We start from the raw sequence: 19,906 nt of genomic DNA on the forward strand, positions 1-19,906 counted from the left end.
GATCAGTGTATGAAGCTTTCTCCTGTGTTTCTTCTAGGAACCTTGCATCTTACATCTAACTACAACATTAGTAAATTTTCATTCATTTTTTTGTAGTATGAAGTCTCAATTTCATCTTTTCCCCACTTTTCCAATACCGTTTGTTGGAAGGTAGTGTTTTCACCCCTGTGTGTCCTTGATACCCTCAGACATCGGCTCATCGTAAATGTGAAGAGGCTCCGCATTTTTCCCCATTGGTCCACATGTCTTATCTTTTTGCCAGAGTCAACTTTTTTTGATATCAGCAGTTTTATAATACATTTGAAATCCAAAAGGATGTTATCTGCAGCTTTCTTTCTCAACACTGATTTCACCTGTATAAAAATCAAAACCAGAAAGAGGACTAGAGTGTGAAGGTCCTGCGTTCAATCCACGGCACCAAAAAGATAATGTATTTACCTAAAAGACACTTTATACCTCAATTTAAGAAGCAAAGTAAAATAAAATAAAATCCATTAAAGCTCAATTGTGATTGCAGATGAGAAGTTATCCAAATAAAATTTAAATTCATTTTATAGCTGCTGGAAACAAAATGTGCTTCAAAATAAGTAAATGAACATTTTTTAAAATTTAAAAGCAATGATGCATTTGACTTGTAAAGGCAAATATTTCCCTACAAAGAATATAGTATTTTTTTGTCTTTTTGAGACAGGTCTCACCGTGGAGTTCAGGCAGGCCTTGAGCTCCCTTTGTAGCCCAGGTTGGTTTCAAACTTGCAATAATCCTCCAGCCTCCTGAGTGCTGGGATTACAGGTGTGTGCCACTACTCCCGGCTTAAATAATATGATATTTGCTGATGAAAGAATAAGCCAAATTTCATAATTAAGTAAATTCTGAAGTAGTTCACAAAAGAAAGATAAAATAGCTTTTAAGAGATATTTTATGGGCCGGGTATTTAGCTCAATGGCATAAGTGCCTGCCTTGTAAGTGCATGGTCCTGAGTTCAATCCCCGGTACCACACACACACACAAAAAAAAGAGGTACCTTACATAATTATGAAGTATTTTCTAATTCACTTTCAGTTAGGTACTACAGTAAATATAATAAACTAGCTATATAATTTCTGAAACAAACAGGGAAATATTCAAATAATAAAGAAAAAATATTTTTTAAAATGTATGTGACCATCTTATTCTATATAAAAATCTACTTGTATATATACAGTGTGTGTACATATTTGCTTATTTCTATAATACAACACAAACACTGTTATTTCTCATATATTAATTAGTGTGACTTTTTATTTGCTTTTCTTGTCCTCCTGCATTAGCTAGAACTTCCAGTTTGATACTGAATAGGACTGCTGGGAGGGACCGTTCTTGTTCAGTCCTTGCAGGAAGGCAACCGTTTCTCATCATTAAGTATCAAGGTAGCTGTAGGTTTGGGTAGATGTTTTTACTGAAGTGAGGAAGTTTCCTTCTTTTAGCGTAAGAAACATGGTGTTGGTCAGATCAAGTACATAATAACATCTCAGTGTACTGACAGCCAATACAAGGGATTTTTAAGAACTCCAAGAGAACATCCTCAAAGGCTGGTTATTTACACCCATGAATACACGGCTCACCTGTCACAGCCACAGGAACAAAACTACATATAAAGAGATAAAACTGTTAAATACAACATTTTTAAAACAAACAACTGAATTATGCTGGTAAACTGTATACTTAAGCCTCAAGAGACATAAAATCTATAAAAATTCTTAGTGTATTCTCTCAGTCTGTCTTGAATTGGACCTGAACTACTATTCAGTGAGTGACTTGGACTTGGTTTATTCTCGTATCCATGTGAGTAACTGGGGTTGAGACCTTCTGTCTGTCTGTGTAAATAAATAAATATAGTAGTAAATAAATCAAATATTTAGAAGATGACATCTTTCTGTTGTTTTATCTACTCACATCCCCCTTATTCTATTGTAACATGCTTGTGACATTTAGCTATCTGAGAGGTTTCTCATGAGTAGGTTTTGGATTTGGGGACATTTTTTCCCTGCATCTATTGATAAGATTTTTTCTTTTGGCTTATTAATGTGATGTATTGCACTAACTGATTTTTCAATATTGAGCAGCAGTGGTACCTTTGGAATTAATCCCACTTGGGTTGTGTCATTCTTATTAAATATTGTTGGAGTTAATTTGCTATGATACTATTAAGGATTTTTATCTACTTGATATATTGGTCTGTGGTGTTTCTTTCTTCTAGTGTCTTTTTGGAGGGGGTATTGGAGTAATGGTAGGTAGCCCCACAGAAAAAGTTAGAAAACGTTCCGTATGTTTTTATTTTGCTGAACAGATTGCTGAGAATTGGTATTATTTCTTCCTTAACTGTTTGACAGAATTTGCCGGTGAGACCACTGGGCTTGTAGCTTCTGACTGGAGGGTCATTATGGACTGATAGAATGTCTTTCTTGACATGGGCTGTTGGGTTCTCCATTACCCTGTGAGTTCACCCACCCATCTGCAGTGCCAGGGGTTGAAGCCAGGACTGATCTACATCCCGAGTCACATGTTTAACAATAACAACAACAAAAAAATTCTGTTTTTAAGCCACCTGGACCAAACACCGAAAATACCTTTGTAAATATTCTCCTTATAATCATAATGGTTAACCATTTAAATAACGCATCAAAGTAAAACAACAGTTTAATTTTGTTGCTGTCGTTGCTGATGCTGTTGTTGTTAGACAAAGGTCTCTTTATGTTGTCCAGGCTAGCTTCAAATGATGCTCCTGCCTCAGCCTCCTAAGTAGCTGGTACTACAGATGTGCTTGGATTTCCTCACCTGGCAACAGGTGAAATTTTAAAATGGCACCAAAACATTCTGTTTGTTTTGTTTTGTAGTAGCCGAGGTTCTGACAGTTCGGAATCCAATGACTCTCAGACTTACCTTCTCAAGGTGACTTCTCAGGTATAATTAAATTTTTTTCTTACGATATGGATATGTTTGGGGGGAAGAAGTATTTTGATATTTATTACAATGCATCAGCTTTATGTTAAGGACAGTTTCATTTTTTTTAATTTTAAAATGAAAAAAGAATAAAATCATTAATACTGAATTTGACAACAAAATAATAGGAGATTAATACTAATTAATATACTCTGTATTGTTATCTTCAAAATAGATATTCAGAATATAAGATACAGGCATGAAAAAATGGTCAAGCAATCAAACAAAGCACAAACTGTTCTTTTTAATGAACTAACAGAGTTAGTATAGTTATCTATCTCGTATACATATGTGTATATATATATATATATATATATATATAATCTTTTCTATTTTTTCTCCTTTCCCCTATTCCAGTTGTTTTTATCTTTTAAGCAGTTTCTTTGCCTTTCCTTTTCATAATATCTATTGTATATTTTGGATCTTATTTACTCTTTCAGTTTTTTACACGAGGAAGACAGTACAGTGTTTATACATGCAAGTCTGATTTATTTAACTTATGAGTATGGTCTCAAGTTACATCCATTGACCTATAAATGCCTCATTTATTCTTCTTTAAAGCTGAGTAATACCCCACTATATAAAAATACTACATTTTTTAATGAATTCCACAGTTGATGGGCATTTGAGTTGTTTCCAAGATTTGTCTATTACAAATTGTGCTGCTATACACATGGCTGTATATATATCACTGTGGTATGATACTTATATATTAAGCAGGTATTCTTTTTTGCACCAGGGATTGAACTCATGCCCTCACTCTTGCTAGGCAGGTACTTGTGCCGCTGAGCTAAATCCTCAGAAGCAGCTATTCTTTTTATTGTGTTTAACAATCAGCCAATAAAAGCTTACAGTTGCATAATTAATATATAGTAATGATTACTTTTTCTTTTTATGTACATATATTTAAATCATGAAAAATTTTAACTTTAGAGGGTTTTTAAAGTGTGTTACAGATAAGAATAGCTAGCATCTAGAGAGATGTGTAAATGACTTCCAGAGCCATACCTCTTGCTAGTGCAGAGGTGGAACCTAGCTTACATCACCTGACGGTACAGTATTCACTTAGGCATATATCATCCAACTACATACAGAGCTCCAACTATGTGTCAGACGTCAGCGTTGGGGCAGAACAGTGGATGAAATGAAGCAAAGTCTTTACCTTTGGCTCTCAAACTGTGGCTGGGAGAAACAATAAACAGAGAACAAGTAAACCGTATGATATGTGAGATGGTGGTAAATGCTTAAGGAGGACCTTGAAGCAGGAGGGGGGATAAATTCAGGGGCCCATTGCAGTTGTGGATGTAGTCACCAAAATGAAGAGACGACAGACAACTCAGGGACTAAGGGAGCAAGACAAGCAGCTCCGCGGTGTGTTAGCTACCCTTCGCTGTATAACAGCTTCAAAACTTCAGGGGCCTATACGCTTGTATTTTCTCACACGTGAGTCTTCAAACTGGCTTTTCTGGAATTAGGTAGCGTCAAATTGGTCCTGGCTTTGAGCTTCCAGCTGAGTTATGTGCCACATGTTTCTCCTTTCCTTGAACCAGACATTACTCAAGGGAAAATTCAGTTGTTAAAAAGCCCAGAATGTAAGTGGGAAAACAAAGGAATATAAGCCCATTTGAAGCTATATCTCCTCCTTGCAATTATATTTTTTATCACATTCACATGCCATTAACCCAAGTAAGTCACAGAGCCAAGTCCCACATCCGTAAAATAGGGAAATATATTCCATCTAGAGTAGGAGATCCTACAAAGCTATCTGGCAAAGACTGTGGATATAAGATCCTACCACAAGGAAGTGAAAACTGGAAACAACAACCTAATATTTCAGGATTCACTTCCTAGGTTACAAACACTCACTTCCTACTCAAGTACAAAATATACTAGTACTCATGAATCTCCAAGACACTCCAAGTCTAGTCTGATCATAGCATCAGCCTTAAAGTCCACATCATGACCCACATCAGTTATAGACACATCTCCTCTTGATCCAGAACTTGAAAAATAACAAAGCAAATGATCACACATCTAATATATTATGATGGAACAGATAACAAATTATAATGAATGTCATCACTCAAAAGAAAAAATAAACAATGAAGAGCATATGGCAGTCACTGAGCCCCCTCAAAAAAATCTGGTGTGTGTGTGTGTGTGTGTGTGTGTGTGTGTGTGTGTGTGTGTGTGTAGTGCTGAGGACTGAACCCAGAACCTTCCCACTGAGATATACTTCTATTCCCCTTTTTTAAATTTTGAGAGATGATCTCACTAACTGCCTTCAACTTGCAATCTTCTTGCCTCAGTTTCCCAAGCACTGGGATTACAGGCATGCACCATAACAACTATTAGGTAAATATTTGAAACATTACCTATGCTGGAGATGGGGAAATGTTTCTTGCTTATGCCCCAATTATGTTCCTTTTAGAGCTTCATTTGCATATTTATTTGCACTTACTGGGATGAAAAGCACCAATACTTCTCCATCATGTAAGAATTAGGAGTCTCAAGATAGGTTTTTTTTTTATTTACATGTTATCTTTTATGTGCTAATTAAATATTAATTTTAAATGTGATTCTTTTAACTAGATAAAAACCAAGAAAAAATATCTGAAAACCAAGAAAGAGAGGAATTCCACAATAGAAAAACATCAAAATGTCAAAGCAGAGGTAAATCTTTATTAACCTGGTTATTAAGAGTTTTGGGGGGAAAAATAATAAATACAAAAGAAAGGCAAGTTGCCTGGCACAGTAGTGTGTGTTTCTGGGAAACTGAGACAGAAGAATAACAAGTTCAAGCCAAGGCTGGGCAACTTAGTGCTTAGCAAGATACTGTCTCAAAATAAAAAAAAAAATAGATATAAAAAAGGCTAGGGACATAGCTCAGTGTGAAGGCTGTAGGTTCAATCCTCAACACCTTGAAAACAAACAAACAACAACAAAGAGAAGAATGACAAGAAATTTTCCTTTACATTCTACTTTTTTCCAGGAAAAGTTAAGAATTAAAATTTTGTTTATATTATTTACTGTTTATAGAAACACAAGAGATCTCTGACAGATGAAAAGCAGATCTTATTTAAGGTGCCATATTTAAATTTCATTTCTTCTTACCATTTCTAAAAATATTTGAGGAAGTTTGCAAAGGAAGGTAGAAAGTAAGGAAGAAAGGAAAGAAGAAAAGAGATCTTTATGCAAGTAAAAAAATCCATTCAAGCAAATCTAATCAGGTCCATTAAAAAGAACAGGACCTTATGGTACTGGATTCAGACTACATTTCTCTCCCTACCTCCCAATTCAGTGGGACACAAATTTCATTTCTGACCTGAGTAGTGGAGAAAAATAGGGCCTGAGCTACCATAGCCGCCAGAGGGCTGACTCCCCAGCAGCAGAATATCAGTATTTCATAGTCTCTTCCAACTACCGGTACCTGAAGCTAAGTTCCGGGGGTGGAAGTTTCTCTCTGCTACCCAGATTCCATCCGTGGATGGAACTTCTGCGTTGGGTGCCACACCACTGAAATTACTCGGCCCTGGTGTCTGTTGCCTGGCTTTGCAAAGTGGTGGGTGCACACTGGAAGAGGAAGGTGGGGAAGACCTAAGCCTATTGTGCTCCCCTCCCCTACAGCTAGACTCCCAAAGCACTGTATCGCTCAGAGGAGTGCATTTTTGGCTCCATCTGGCTCTGGACCCAAGGTTTAGAAATTTTGTCTTGAGAGAGAACCAAGCCCTAAAAGAGACAGCTTCCTAATATCATCCCAAAAGAACTGACTTCCTTTACAACAGAACATGGAAAAGTTTAAGCTAAAGGGCATTCTCAAATGCTGCAAGTATGGTAAAAGGCAACTGGGAGGGAATTGGTAAATTCATTGGAGATAATGACTAGACTGCATACAGGCTACTCTACAAGAGAACTGAGGAAAGAGAGAGATGTGAGGAGCATTCCTGGGTTCAGAGCACATTCTGGCACTGGCCTCCAGAACTGTGTGGTGGATTAACTAATGGTCGATTTGTAACACCCAACTGAACTGAGTCAGCGTGGCTCTGGTGTGGAAGGCCCACCCAAGGATTGCTGCCAGAAGCATAAAGAACTGGAGGGGAAGATGGTGTGCTGTTAATTCTCCTGGAGAAGCTTGTCACGCTGACTTTCCTGATACCAACTCAGCTATTCTTGTGATCGGAGGAGCTCGAGTCCTAGCTGGTGCTAAGGGGGCCTCCCACTTTTTTCAGGAGAGCTCTGTTCCTCACCTTCAATGCTGCTGCTTCGTGGCTCCAGTGCAGCTCCGTAGCCTTCTGACAAAGATCCCTCACCCCATTCTAGCTTCTACCACTGATGTTTGGGCCTTTCCAGGGCAGATCTTTGATAAAGACTTGCAGGAGGCATTGTCATGGGCTCTAGGCCTCTACTAGACTCATGGAGGACATTGCCATGAGATTCAGGCCCTCAGCTGGATTCTTTGGGTCTCCAGAGTGTGACAAATCATTTGCGCTCTACTGCATTTGACTCTTTGGGTAAATATTATAAAATAATCCTATAAATTATGTGTCCTGTAATAAATACATTCCTTTGTAAGCTCTGACTACAAAGGAGACCAACTTAGAGTGGAATAGTCTGAAGAGCAAGATATGCTCCAGGGTCATGTTGAAGGCAATGACTCAGAAATTAGTGGAGTTTTAACATTTTCATGTCTCACGCAGAGTCCTGCTGAAACCCCTGAAGCCCCTAGGGTGAATATGGGAACACTCAAATTCGCTCTCCAGAGGACAGTGTCAGGGTTAGCATCGCAGAGGTCAGACGAATTTCACTAAAATAACCCAGCCAGTCACTACACAAGCAGTGCCAATTATGAGACTTTGAAGAGGTCAGGGGAGGAAAGCCAGTACCCGGAGTTCGTTATATTGTCTACAAACACAGAGGAGGTGCAGTTAAAGTGATACCACGTGTCAGCAGGATCCAAACGATCCATCCTCGGATCCAGCCCCAGTCAATCCTTAAGCATTTGTTACTGGAAGAAAACCTGAAGATCGAGAACTAAATTCTTTGCTCACCTAGAAGATGAGATTCATATACAAACATTCGAACAAATAAGCATGCTTTTTTTAGAACTATTTCCTGTGTTAGTAATGGTGACTGTGCACCAGAGGGAAAGTTGCAACGAGCTGTGACACGTTCATTCTTTGTGCACCAAATGCACCTTCATCTGCAGAATAAAGATTAAATTAGCAAAATCTAACAAAGCAATTAATTTTGTATAAATCCAAGCTCTGTTTCACGAAGTCCAAGAATGAAATTTTGCACAAACGGAGGAAGTTAGGAGAGTGTTCCCTGAAAAGAATAAGAATAAAAAGGAAAGGCTCTTGATGGATATCCACCACTGGGGATTTTGTAAGTGGAATTTCTGATGTGTTTTTCTTTGCTGTGGTCTTACATAGATAAGCAGAGGACAGGAAGCTGTGGAGAGTTTGAAAAACAATCAACTACTTAGCTGGAAACCAGTTACTCCATAGTTCTAAATTTCCTGTCTGGAAATCAGGGTCAGCTAATTGAGCATACTTTTACATCAGATCTCCTTCTTGGAGGGAAGGTCTTTAGCCCTCTATTTTTATCTTAACCTTTCATATTTTTTCTCTTATGTTTTCTTTTACATTTCTGAACTTAACTTGATGCTTGAATTAGCTCTTAACTCATGTGTGCTGTTTTATTTTAGGCTGCCTCAAACTGTCTACTTTTTCTTTTTCTTTTTCTTTTTTTTTTTTTTTTTTTTGTTTTGTTTTGCTTTGCTGAGACAAGGTCTCCCTATGTACTTCAGGCTGACCTCAAACTCATGATAATCCTCCTGCCTAGCTTCCTGAGTGCTGAATTTATAGGCATGTGCCACTAGACCCAGTTCTCTGGCTGCCAACTTTTAAACTAAATAACTAAATAGTTACATAATTCCACACAAACTTTTAAAATTATCTTTCTCTATTCTTTTTAACTTTTCATTTTATTTTGGAAAAAATTATGCGTTTATAAGATGTTGTTTTTTAAAAAAAAATCCAAGAGGACCCATACACCTTCACCCCTTCCTGCTCACCCAGAGTTGGTACCTGCCCTGAATACAACACTACATCAACTCCGTGGAATTGTATTGATACGGTGCACAGAGCACGCCAGCATTCACTCACATGTGCACATGTCTGTACACACCCATGCCATCTTATATAACTGATCACACTACACTGAAACTCTAGCCACACCCAAGACAGCATGGTCTCATCACCACAGGTTCCCCTGACACTACCCCTTCTTCCACAGATTTTTTTCCTCTGGCAACCATAAATCTGTTCTACAGTTTAGAATTATATTTCAAGAATGTTATATAAATAATATTTTTAATTCCTTTTTCTGATAAAGGAATCTTCTAACATTTCTTACTGTGTTGTCATTTGCAGGACCTAATAAAGGAAGTTCTGTTTGGGGATTTTTTTCATATGTTTACATTGCAAGAGTATATTTATTTGGCTCTCAACACACCCATGTGGGTTTTTTTCATTTATCCACTGTATATTTAATGTAATAAATGATGAATGGCTGTTTGATTCTCTTTTGCTTGGTGATTTAAAACTTGTTATGAAATCAGAATCTATATTTAATTTTGAATATTTCTAAATGGAAAATAATTTTTTTAGCCAAAAGCTTTTAGAAAAATTCATACCACATGCCCATAAGCTATTAAGAGTTCTTAATCACTGCCTGAAATTTCTTTTCTAATTACCATAGACAGTGTATGAACAATCTCACCTTAACTGAGGTAAATGGTGGAGGACTGCTTACATCCATCTTGAATTTACCATATCTTGTGTGCTTGTAAGACATCAACACATGCCTAAATATAATAACTTGTATAACTCATTGTTAAAGTATCTTAATTTTATTTCCTACCAATACACACTCAACCGCTGATTTTTAAGATTGTCAGCAAAAAACCAATAGTATATTATTATGGTTAGAAACTGTAGATTATGCTCCTAGGCTTCCTAGCCTGGTGATACATTTTTGGAATAATGGCTCATAGCATTAATTTACTTAAAAGATGAGGTCTAAAAATTATACCAAGAGTTCAAGTCAGATCTTATTACAAGTACATTTTATTTTTTAATTTTATTTTGAGACAGGGTCTTGTTAAGTCCTTAAGTAGCCCAGGCTCTGTTCCAGCTTGTAGCCCTCCTGCCTCAGCCTCCCATACTGACAGAATTACAGGTGTGCACTACCATATCCAGCTCCATAAAGATTTTCTTCAGCCTAATTTTTACCAATTAACAAATCCTGATGATTACATAATATCACTATCTCTTTGAGTAATTTTTCTCTACACTATTTCTCTTTCCCTCTTCAATAACTAGGTTTTCATTTTCACCTTTTCCCCCCTATTTTCATAACAATTGTGTCATATTTTTGTTTTGTTTTGTTTATGCAACCAATCAACAATAACTGCAAATAAGTGGACTTTAGCATTAAACTTGATTTCATAAATTTTTGTGGGGCTTTTTGGAATTATTTTTGGCTTTCTTTTGTATCAGAGATCTTACTATGTTGCCCAGACTGGTTTTAAATCTTAGGCTCAAGCAGCCCTCCCATTTCTGGCTCCTAAGTCGCTGGAACTATAGGCACCCATCACTGTGCTTGACTTTAGCTCCCTTTCATGGTCTACTTTTATCAAGCTGATAGTGTTTCATGTTGGCAAAAGAAAATACTTAGTACTTTTAATTCCTTTTTCTTTCCTCAGAATCTTAAGGAAAATTACTTAAATCATTCCCATATATAGAGATTTGTAAAAGTCTGAAATCATTTGAAATGTGTTCAGGGTCACAAAATAATCTGTGGACCACTCAAGACCAGCAGTCACAATTCCAGCGTGTGTTTCTCTCACTGCAGCTGGGTCACTGGCAAATCCTCAACTCAAAAGCAAGACTGCATGTTCACACTCTTCCTCACTGGCTTCTTTACAAGCATCAAGAAAGCACTTGTCACCTTTTGCATATAAGCACAACTTTACAACCTGTTTCTAGATTTTCATAAAAATTTGTACATTTTCACTTTTTATACTTGTCCTATATCTTTATTCTTCAAATTTAAGTGAGCTTATAAGCGTATCTCTCTTTCTCTCCTCTTTCTCTAATATATATATATATATATATATATATATATATATATATATATATAAAATCTATGTAAAATGGGACATTTTTAAACTCTCACTAGAAATTGTAATATACATCTGTGTGTGTGTGTGTGTGTGTGTGTGTGTGTGTATACATTCACTCATGCAGGAAAAAGTAAAAGATAATGAAGTTTCAGATTTATGAGGTTTTTTTGGGCCATTAGTAAACTTACTTTAAAAAGTCTGGGATATAATTCAATGGCAAGGTGTTTGTCTAGCATGCACAAGGCTCTGGGTTCAATCACCAGACCCAGGAATCAATACGATGCATGGACCAGGAAGAAACAGAAAGGCGGCTAGGCCCCTATTTATGAGCCAATCAGCGTGCAGAATGGGAAAAACCCGGAATGGAAGCAATTGCTCCAGCCTATACCCAGCCAGAGCACAGACGGGAGAACCAAGAAAGCAGCTAAGCCTCTGCCAGTGAGCCAGTCGCTCTGTGGACCAGGGAGAACCAAGAAGCTAAGCTCCAGCCTGTGAGTCATCCAGCATGGGGAAAGTGGAGAACCAAGACAGAAGCGATGCCCTTACCTGTGAGCCAGCCAGAGCATGGACCAGGAAGAACCAGGAGAGCAGCTACACCCGTGCCTGGGAGCCAGCCTAAAGCCAGTAGTCTACGCAACTATTTAGAGGGCACTAGCATGCAGTATAGTAACTATTGTAGATTTCCCACTGTCTCATCACTGTTTTGTTTCATTTTATTGTTGTTGTTTATTTATACATTGTTTAAAAAGATGCTTCTAGATAGATAGCTTAAACTTAAACAAATAAGCCTGTAATTCCAGCACTAAGAAGGCTGAAGCAGGAGAATCACTGGGAGTGTGAGGCAAGTCTAACCTACATAATGAGTTCAAACCCAACCTAGGCCACATACTGAGACCTGGTCTCAAAAACCCAATCAAACAAAACCTATAAAAATAAAATGAGAAATGTTTGTTGAAATGCCATCATACTATAAATTATATAAGAAATATACTCTTTTTTCCATTATCATTTTTACTTATTTTTAAATTTAATTTTATTGATACCTTTTAGATATACATAAGAAAATTCATCACAGAGAATTTGTACCTATTGGTGCATCTTGATTCTTTTTTTCTCTATCATCTCTCCTCCCTTTAACCCCACCTCCTCTCCTTATTTACAAAAACTTTGTTTCCGTGTTTTCTTTCTAATCTCCTTTTTCTTTTCTCTTCCTTCCTTTCTCCTTCCCCCACCCAGTTCCCCTTTCCATTTGAACATTTTCTTCTTATTTCACAATATCTATTATACATTTCCCTCATACCATAAATTATGTAGGAAATTTTGTGTCTATATTTAGAATACAGAATTTTTACCTTCTGATTTTCTGTTCCATCAGGTTTATGATAGAGAACATTTACTGCAGACACACAAAGAATCGAATTCCAATGCAAAAGGTAATGTTCTGCTCCCCACTTTTGGTAAACAATTGATTCATTTACTGGGCAACGCTGTTCTTGTGCCTCAACTTGAAGGTTGCCACTGCGTGCTGTGCTAAGGATGTTGAAAAGCATATTACACCATTTCTTCTCTACAGGAGCTCTTCTGTTAAGCAGGGAAGAAAAGCCAGTAAACAAGCACTGTGTTATAGGTACAACACCAGGAGCGAGTGCAGGTTTACCGGGGAGCAGATGGTGGCGAAGAGGTTCACATGGTCGAGAGATGTAACCAAGCTCTTCCCCAAAGAGAGTGTAGAGATTTAGTGCTTTAAAAATCACCTTATTTCTTTCACTGCATAGAAGATGATCTGAGGAGAGAAATTATAGACCATCCAGCAGATTCTCTTGCAAACTGCTCAGTCTGATGTGACTCTTTAGCCGACTCCCTAGCATCTCTAGTTTTTATATGTTTTTTTCTATCATCTTTAATTGAGGTCTTTTAAAAATATTTATTTATTTATTTTGGCACTGGGAATTGAACTCAGGACCTTGGGCTTGCCAGGCAGGCACTGTGACACTAAGCTATATCACCAGCCCTAAATGAGGTCCTTTTAAAACCATTTTAAGTAATACTTAAAGTTCATCTAAAATAATGATTTAATGCTATGTGTATATGTGTTAGTTCATTAAAATTCATGCCACACACACTTCCAACAAGCATTTGAGATAGCCTGATTAAAAGTATACAAATACCTGTGTGTAAACCCACTGTTTTGTGGATGCCCTGCTGGAATCCAGGGTAACCATAGGCCCAGGACCTCTAACTGGAACATTCTAAGAAAACTCACTGGTAGGTGCATGTCCCTGTGAATCCCTCCCTTGGTGCTGTTGTAAAGGGGAATGAAACAGTTTAAGGACCAATTAATGTGTATTTCAGACAGCATCCCCCATGATTACCATACCTTTATGCAGAGCTGATAGGATCTGACCTAAGTTTTAAGGTAGCAAATGAAGGCCAAGCTTTGTTCTGTTGTTAGTTACTTACTAGACATCTTTGGGCCCAAATGAAGAATTACTGTTTTTTAAGCCAAAAAAAAATTTTTTTCAAGTGTTTAACTACCTCAGAAGAAAACAGAAGTCATGCTTTTGATGTCCAGAAGTTTGTCTTATGTCATTCTGGTGGTGTCTAACTATGTCAAATAGGAATGATCCAAGGGTTTTTCAGAAAATGTGACTGTTAACATTCCAGGAACCAATTAAATAGCACTTTTCTTGAAAAGTCTCTATCTGTTAATATAAAAGATCAACTCGGGCACAGTGGTGCACATGTGCAATCCCAGCACTTGGGAGGCTAAGGTAGGAGTATCGCTGAGAGTTCCAGGCCAGCCTGGGCAAATAATGAGTTTGAGGCTATCCTAGACTACATGGAGAGTCTGTCTCAAAAAAAAAAAAAAAAAAAAAAAAAAAAAAAAGATAAAAGAGTAAGTAACTAAGATGAAAGAACAAACCAAAATACAAGCCAACCTAATCCAGCAATGTAAAAATTAGATTGTAAATAATATAACCCAGGGCTGAGGATTTAGCTCAGTGGCATAAGTGCCTGCCTGGCAAGTGCGAGGTCATAAGTTCAATCGTCGATACAAAATATATATATATATATAATTTTCCCAGTAATGCACAATTTTAAATTTAACAATGTAATCTGTATTTGACAGAATAAAGAAGAAAAATGACATGTGATTATCTCAGTAGAAAAGTATTTATCCCACTCCAACATCCTATTGTGGACTGTTTTTAAAAATTGCCAGATATTGGATACATGATGTAATCTCAGCCTTTAGAGGCTGAGGCAGGAAGATAAAAAGTTTGAGGTCAGGTTGGGCTACATAGCAAGTACATGGCCAGGTTGGACTATATAGTAACAGCCTGTCTCAACAAAAAAGTAATAAGGGAATTATATGGTAAGTAAATTACATCTTAATAAATAGTTTAAAAGCAATCAACATTAGGAATGAATATTCTGAAAATTAAATTAAGAAAGTCTCATTTACAAAAGCATTGAAAAGAATATTTACTTAGGAAAATGTAGCAAGTGACTGTACACCAAAAACTACAAAAACAGTTAAACTGTTAAACCAAAACTCTTAACAAGTGATCTCTGAAATAAAAGCGTTTATTGAATCATTACAGATCCTGAGCAAAGGATAGCCAGGCTCTGGGATAAGTTCTTGTGTTTTGCTAACTATCTTTGCAGAAAAAGAACTTTCAGGACATGTCAGTAGGAAGTGTAGATAGTTTTATTAAGAAGAATTAAAGAAGTACACTGTCTCATTTTTCAGTCTGTGCTTGAGGCTATTGTTATTACTGATTGTACTACGTTAGCTGAGGTAACATAGTTGCTATGATCAATTAATCTTCCTTGTATGCTAATAACTAGACTATCTGGAGTCATAAATAATACTATCGTCTAGTACCACAGAGCTGGGCACTAGGCCAAACAGGCAACAATCTTTCATCCATAATAAATTGAAGAGGCAGAATCCTGGGACAGACTCAGAAGCTAAAAATCATCAACACCTAGAAGACATGTCTGAAGTGGTTACTTCCTAAAGAGGTATCAGTACTATAATAACACTACCTACCATAAGCAATTTACAAGTCTCAATGTGGGAAACAAATAAACCAAAAAAAACAGAAAGTGAGAAAACACATAAGCAAGATGCAACCCATAACCAGCAACTCACCCAAGGCAAATCAAAGGGGCATTGAGGTGAAGGAAATTAAACACCACCCGGCTGAATTTTATAAAATGGTAGCAGCAGAAGTAACAAACAGATCAGAACAAAACAGAGGTAGGTAAAAAGATGATGACCATAATGAAGGAGATGACTAGTGAGTCTAGAATAGATACAGATTAATAATAATAATAAAGGATCTTAGGAAAGACAGGAAATTATGAAGGTCCAGCATAGAAAAAATCTAGATTTCATAAAACAGATTCAAACAGGACAAGCATGTCTACTATCAGTGTTCCTATTCCATACAGTTCTGGAAACATAACCAGAGCAATAGACAAGAGAAATAAATAAGACAATTAGACAAGAGGAATAAATAAAGGAACATGGATAGGACAGAAAGAGGTTAACCACTTACTGCTTCAGTTATCTAAGATAACAGGAAATATAAAACAACAATTTTATCAAATATATTCAAAACTAGAAATTAAGCTCAGCAGCATAAGCGCCTGCCTGGCAAGCACAAGGTCATGAATTCAATCCGTGGTACCAAAAAAAAAAAAAAATTGATGGCTGCAATGACACCTGTCTAAGTGGTTCTTAGGGTAGTCAGTATGTGAACAGCCATGCTGCCTGAGTGAAATGAATCAAAGATCTAAATATTAAAACAGAAACACTAAATTTGCTGGAAGATAGAATTGGTAAAGCTCTGGGAGACCTGGGTATAACCAAAGACTTTATGAAAAAAAAAAAAAAAAACCAGGTGCACAGAAAATATTACAAAGACTCAACAATTTGGGTCATGTGAAATTTAAAAGCTTTTGCACAGTAAAGAAAATCACCAACAGATTGAAGAGTCAACCCACAGAATAGGGAAAAAATTCACTAGTCACTCCTTAAAAGACTAATGTTTAGAATATAAGTAACTAAGCAACAGCAAAAACAAACAACAGACCTTTCTCTCAAGCTTAAAGATCCAGTCCAAAATGGGAATTTGAAATTAACAGACATTTCTCAGATGAAGAAGTACAAACAGCAGTCACCAGGCGTGGTGGCTCACGCCTGTAGTCCCAGCATTCAGGAGGCTGAGGCAGGAGGATTGTTGCGAGTTCAAGACCAGCGTAGGCTACAAAGTGAGCTCAAAGCTACCCTGTACTGCATGGAGAGACCCTGCCTCAAAGACCAAAAAAAAAAAAAATGAGAAGTACAAACAGCAAATTAATATACGAAAAAATCAGACAGCATCACTGGTCATTTGGCAGATGTGAAGAAAACACTGAGACTATCTCCAGAAAGAATGGCTAACAACAAGAAATCAACCAACAACAAATGCTAGTGAGGCTATCGAGAAAAATCCTTCTCCACTGTTGTTGTGAGTGTAAACTGGTACAATCGCTACCGAAACCGATACGGAGTTTCCTCAAAACACTAAAACCAGAGGTTCTATTTGACCCAGCTGTTACTGTGCTAGGTATTTTCCCAAAAGAGTTAAAACATCATACCGCAGTGGTATATGCATATCCATGCTTCTAGCAGCACAACTGGTAATAGCTAAATTTTGGAAACAGCCCAAATGCCCATTAACAAGTGAATGGATAAAGAAAACATGATACTTACATACATGGAGTACTACTCTGCCACAAAGAAAGTGTCTTGATTAGTTTTTTCATTGCTGAGACAAAACCACCCAAAGTTGAAGGAGGAAAGGTTTATTTTGGCTCACAGTTTGTAGTGGTTTCAGTCCATAATCAGCTGGCTCCGGGCAGGGAGGCATGGTAGAGGGGCAAAGCAGGGGAGAAACAGTTTATGGCAGGCAAAAAGTAGCAAACCACTAGCAGCAATAATAGCTTCTTTCTGCCCCTTTTATATTCTGTCTAGGCTACCCAGGTTAGGACGGCCCAAACCTATCAGTGGACTAATTTAGCAATGATGCATTCTTAGTGCCAGCACCCTTAATTCTCACAACTGCACCATGAATCAATCCCAGTGACACACACCCTCAATCCAGTCTCCTCTGAAAAGCCTCACCTATGGCCCATGAGGCTTTTTGGGGAACATCTAGACACAAACTATAAAAGAAAGGTAAACTTGAGTAATTTGTTGGAAAATGATGCACCTTGAGACCATAATTTTAAGTGAAATAAGACACACAGATTCAAATATCACGTTGTTTCTCTTGTGAGAAACCCAAAGGGCAAATGAGGACTGTAATAGGGAATAGATATTGGGAAATAGGAAGACCATGTTCAGGTGGGAAGAGGAACAAGACGGGGAGGGAAAAGGGAAAAAAGAGAACAGAAGGAAAAACAGAAACCTTTTGTAAATTAAAAGGGAAAGAACGGTTGGATAGAAAAGAGAAACAGGAGAAAAAAGAAGTAAAACATTATATACAGGTATCAGTTCCCTATGATGATGTTATCAATATGCAGGACAAATATGTACTAATAAAAATGTAAAGTTAAAAATATAAAAACAGATAAAACACAGGCCCTCAACACAGGAGCACATTATGGTCTGAGGCTGGGTATATTTATGTGGTTTGATGCTGGAAATCTGTGGAGTTTGTGAATCTAAAGGAAGTAAGGCTGTGGCTCAGTTTATAAGTGAAAGCTAGGAGAGCCCATTCATTGTGAGGGAATGGAATGACCCATTCACAGGTGAAAGACTTCATTCACAGGAGAAAAAGCAGAAATTCAATCTATTTTTGTTGTTTTTAGCTTTTGGTTTTTGTCTTTGGTTTACTCCAAGACTTAAGAATTTAGGACTTAGTAGTCTGAAAAGAAAAAATAACAACCGTAATTTTAAATTTAATTCTGTGTCTTAAAACTGTAATTTACTTTAAAGTATGATTTTTAAATTACAATTTTCCTCTTCTTCTTTCTACCTATATTTCTTCTAAAGTTTGGAGAAGGAAGACATTAGTTGTTTACATAATACCTACATTTGGCAATTCATAAAAGTGGAATAATATGAAACAGGAAAACCTTTGGGGTAGGAGGGAAGTTCCTAAGGAGAAGTAATTGTTGCTTCCAGATTGGCAGAGAATAACATTCCAAAATGTTTGTATACAAGCATAGCACAGCCCTGATGGCTGGCTGGAATAAAATTTAAGTTACAATTTCAGCATGCATTTAGAAAGGTGACATGGTCTTTTTGTTGGTTTTTATAGCCCTTATAATTAAATTTAGGACATCTCAGAATTTTTCAGTTGCCAAAACACAGAAAAGATTTAAATAAATGGCAAGATACTTCCAAGTGTGTAGATCAGAAGCTTTAATATTGTTGCTTACAACACCAATACTGTGTAGACTGCGCCATTCTCTCACAGAGTCAAAGAATGAAATTGCAGACAAAAGGAGACAGTTCAGGACAGTGCTTTTTTTGGAAGTATGAGAAGAAAGAAATCTCCCAGTAATTGGGCAAGGTCCCAAAAGTGGGGATGTCATGGGAGCTTTGTCCAGAGTTTTTTATGGATAAGTAGAGTGCCCAGGGCCCAGCGGTCTCCCTGTACAGGTGGCCTCACAGGCCCCAAACAGCTAATTGAGACTTAGGTCTTCTAATACAGAATTCTAAAAGAAAACCAGTTGAGACTCAGGCTTTCTAATGCAGAGTTAAAATAAGAACCAGTTACTAGTTACTTGGATTCTTGGAGTCCTAGAAATTAACGCCCAGCCCAGATATGGGGAAGGATTGCTAAATAATTTGGTGCATTCTGTCCCACCTAACTACTTGCCTTTATCTTAACTTTCAGCATTTTTCCTGTATTTGGTTTTACATCTCTGAGCTTAACTTACCTGTATGTGCTGTTGTCTTTGTAAAGCTGCCTCCTTCTCAGACTCTGTCCCTTGCCAGCTGCCTGTTTATAAATTAAATAGCTAAGCTGTGCCTTATATTATCCAAATTGGCATTATGATGCAATCCCTATCAACATCTCAACTATCTTTTGTACAGAAATTTATAGATGAACAGTAGGGGAAGAAAAGCTAAGAAAAACTTATTAAGTCACAGTCTACATGTTACAAAGGGTTTTTTGCCCAAACCAACTATCATTATCCTCTCAGAATCAGGGAAGCAATAATGAGACCAATCACTGGTTGAGCAGTAAAGGAAGGTTTATTCTAGGTCGCATTGCAGGCAGTTCAGTGGGTAACAAATGGACACAGCTCCTAGAAAATCTCAGAGTTGATAATTACTTCCTCTCTCCCACACCAGCATGGCTCCAGGATAATAGTTTATAGCTGAAATAGCCGAAAGAAAGACAAAGTCATCTGATAAGTGGTTCTTAGAGAACCTCAAAGACAGCAAGAGAGAAAAAGACAAAGATCCAGAGGAATTCCAAGCCTCTGGCACCAGTTAAACATGGTCCAGTTTTTTGTCAGATTAACAAAAAGCCTACTAACCTCAGCTCCAGTGTCCAACAAATAGATTATTAACAACAAAATACAATAGATATTTGCTTTTAGTCCCCAAAATAGAGACTGAAAGCAAACATTTATTTGTGTCAAATTAAAACCACATAGGTTGGGAGGCTGTGGCAGGAGGATTGCAACGAGTTTGAGGCCAGCCTGGCCAGATAACAATTCAAG

The 19,906-nt window shown here is 37.3% G+C and overlaps 1 protein-coding gene across 7 annotated transcripts in view; it reads left to right on the plus strand.

Annotated features, from left to right (window-relative positions):
- Window positions 1-19,906, plus strand: part of Agbl3 (AGBL carboxypeptidase 3) — an 89,684-nt gene that overhangs the window by 44,000 nt on the left and 25,778 nt on the right. For 5 of the 7 annotated variants that reach the window (XM_063250527.1, XM_063250529.1, XM_063250530.1 and 2 more), the window contains 3 exons: window positions 2,877-2,943; window positions 5,575-5,655; window positions 12,546-12,603. In XM_063250527.1, the coding sequence (XP_063106597.1) occupies window positions 2,877-2,943; window positions 5,575-5,655; window positions 12,546-12,603 (206 nt within the window). Of the gene's footprint in view, window positions 1-2,876; window positions 2,950-5,574; window positions 5,656-12,545; window positions 12,604-19,906 lie in introns of those variants that run through there. The other 2 variants (XR_010048059.1, XM_063250531.1) reach the window with 2 other exon arrangements.

Source organism: Cavia porcellus, unplaced genomic scaffold (genome assembly GCF_034190915.1).
Source record: "Cavia porcellus strain 051 isolate PalLab524CR breed Dunkin Hartley unplaced genomic scaffold, mCavPor4.1 scaffold_6, whole genome shotgun sequence".
NCBI classification, from domain to species: domain Eukaryota; kingdom Metazoa; phylum Chordata; class Mammalia; order Rodentia; family Caviidae; genus Cavia; species Cavia porcellus.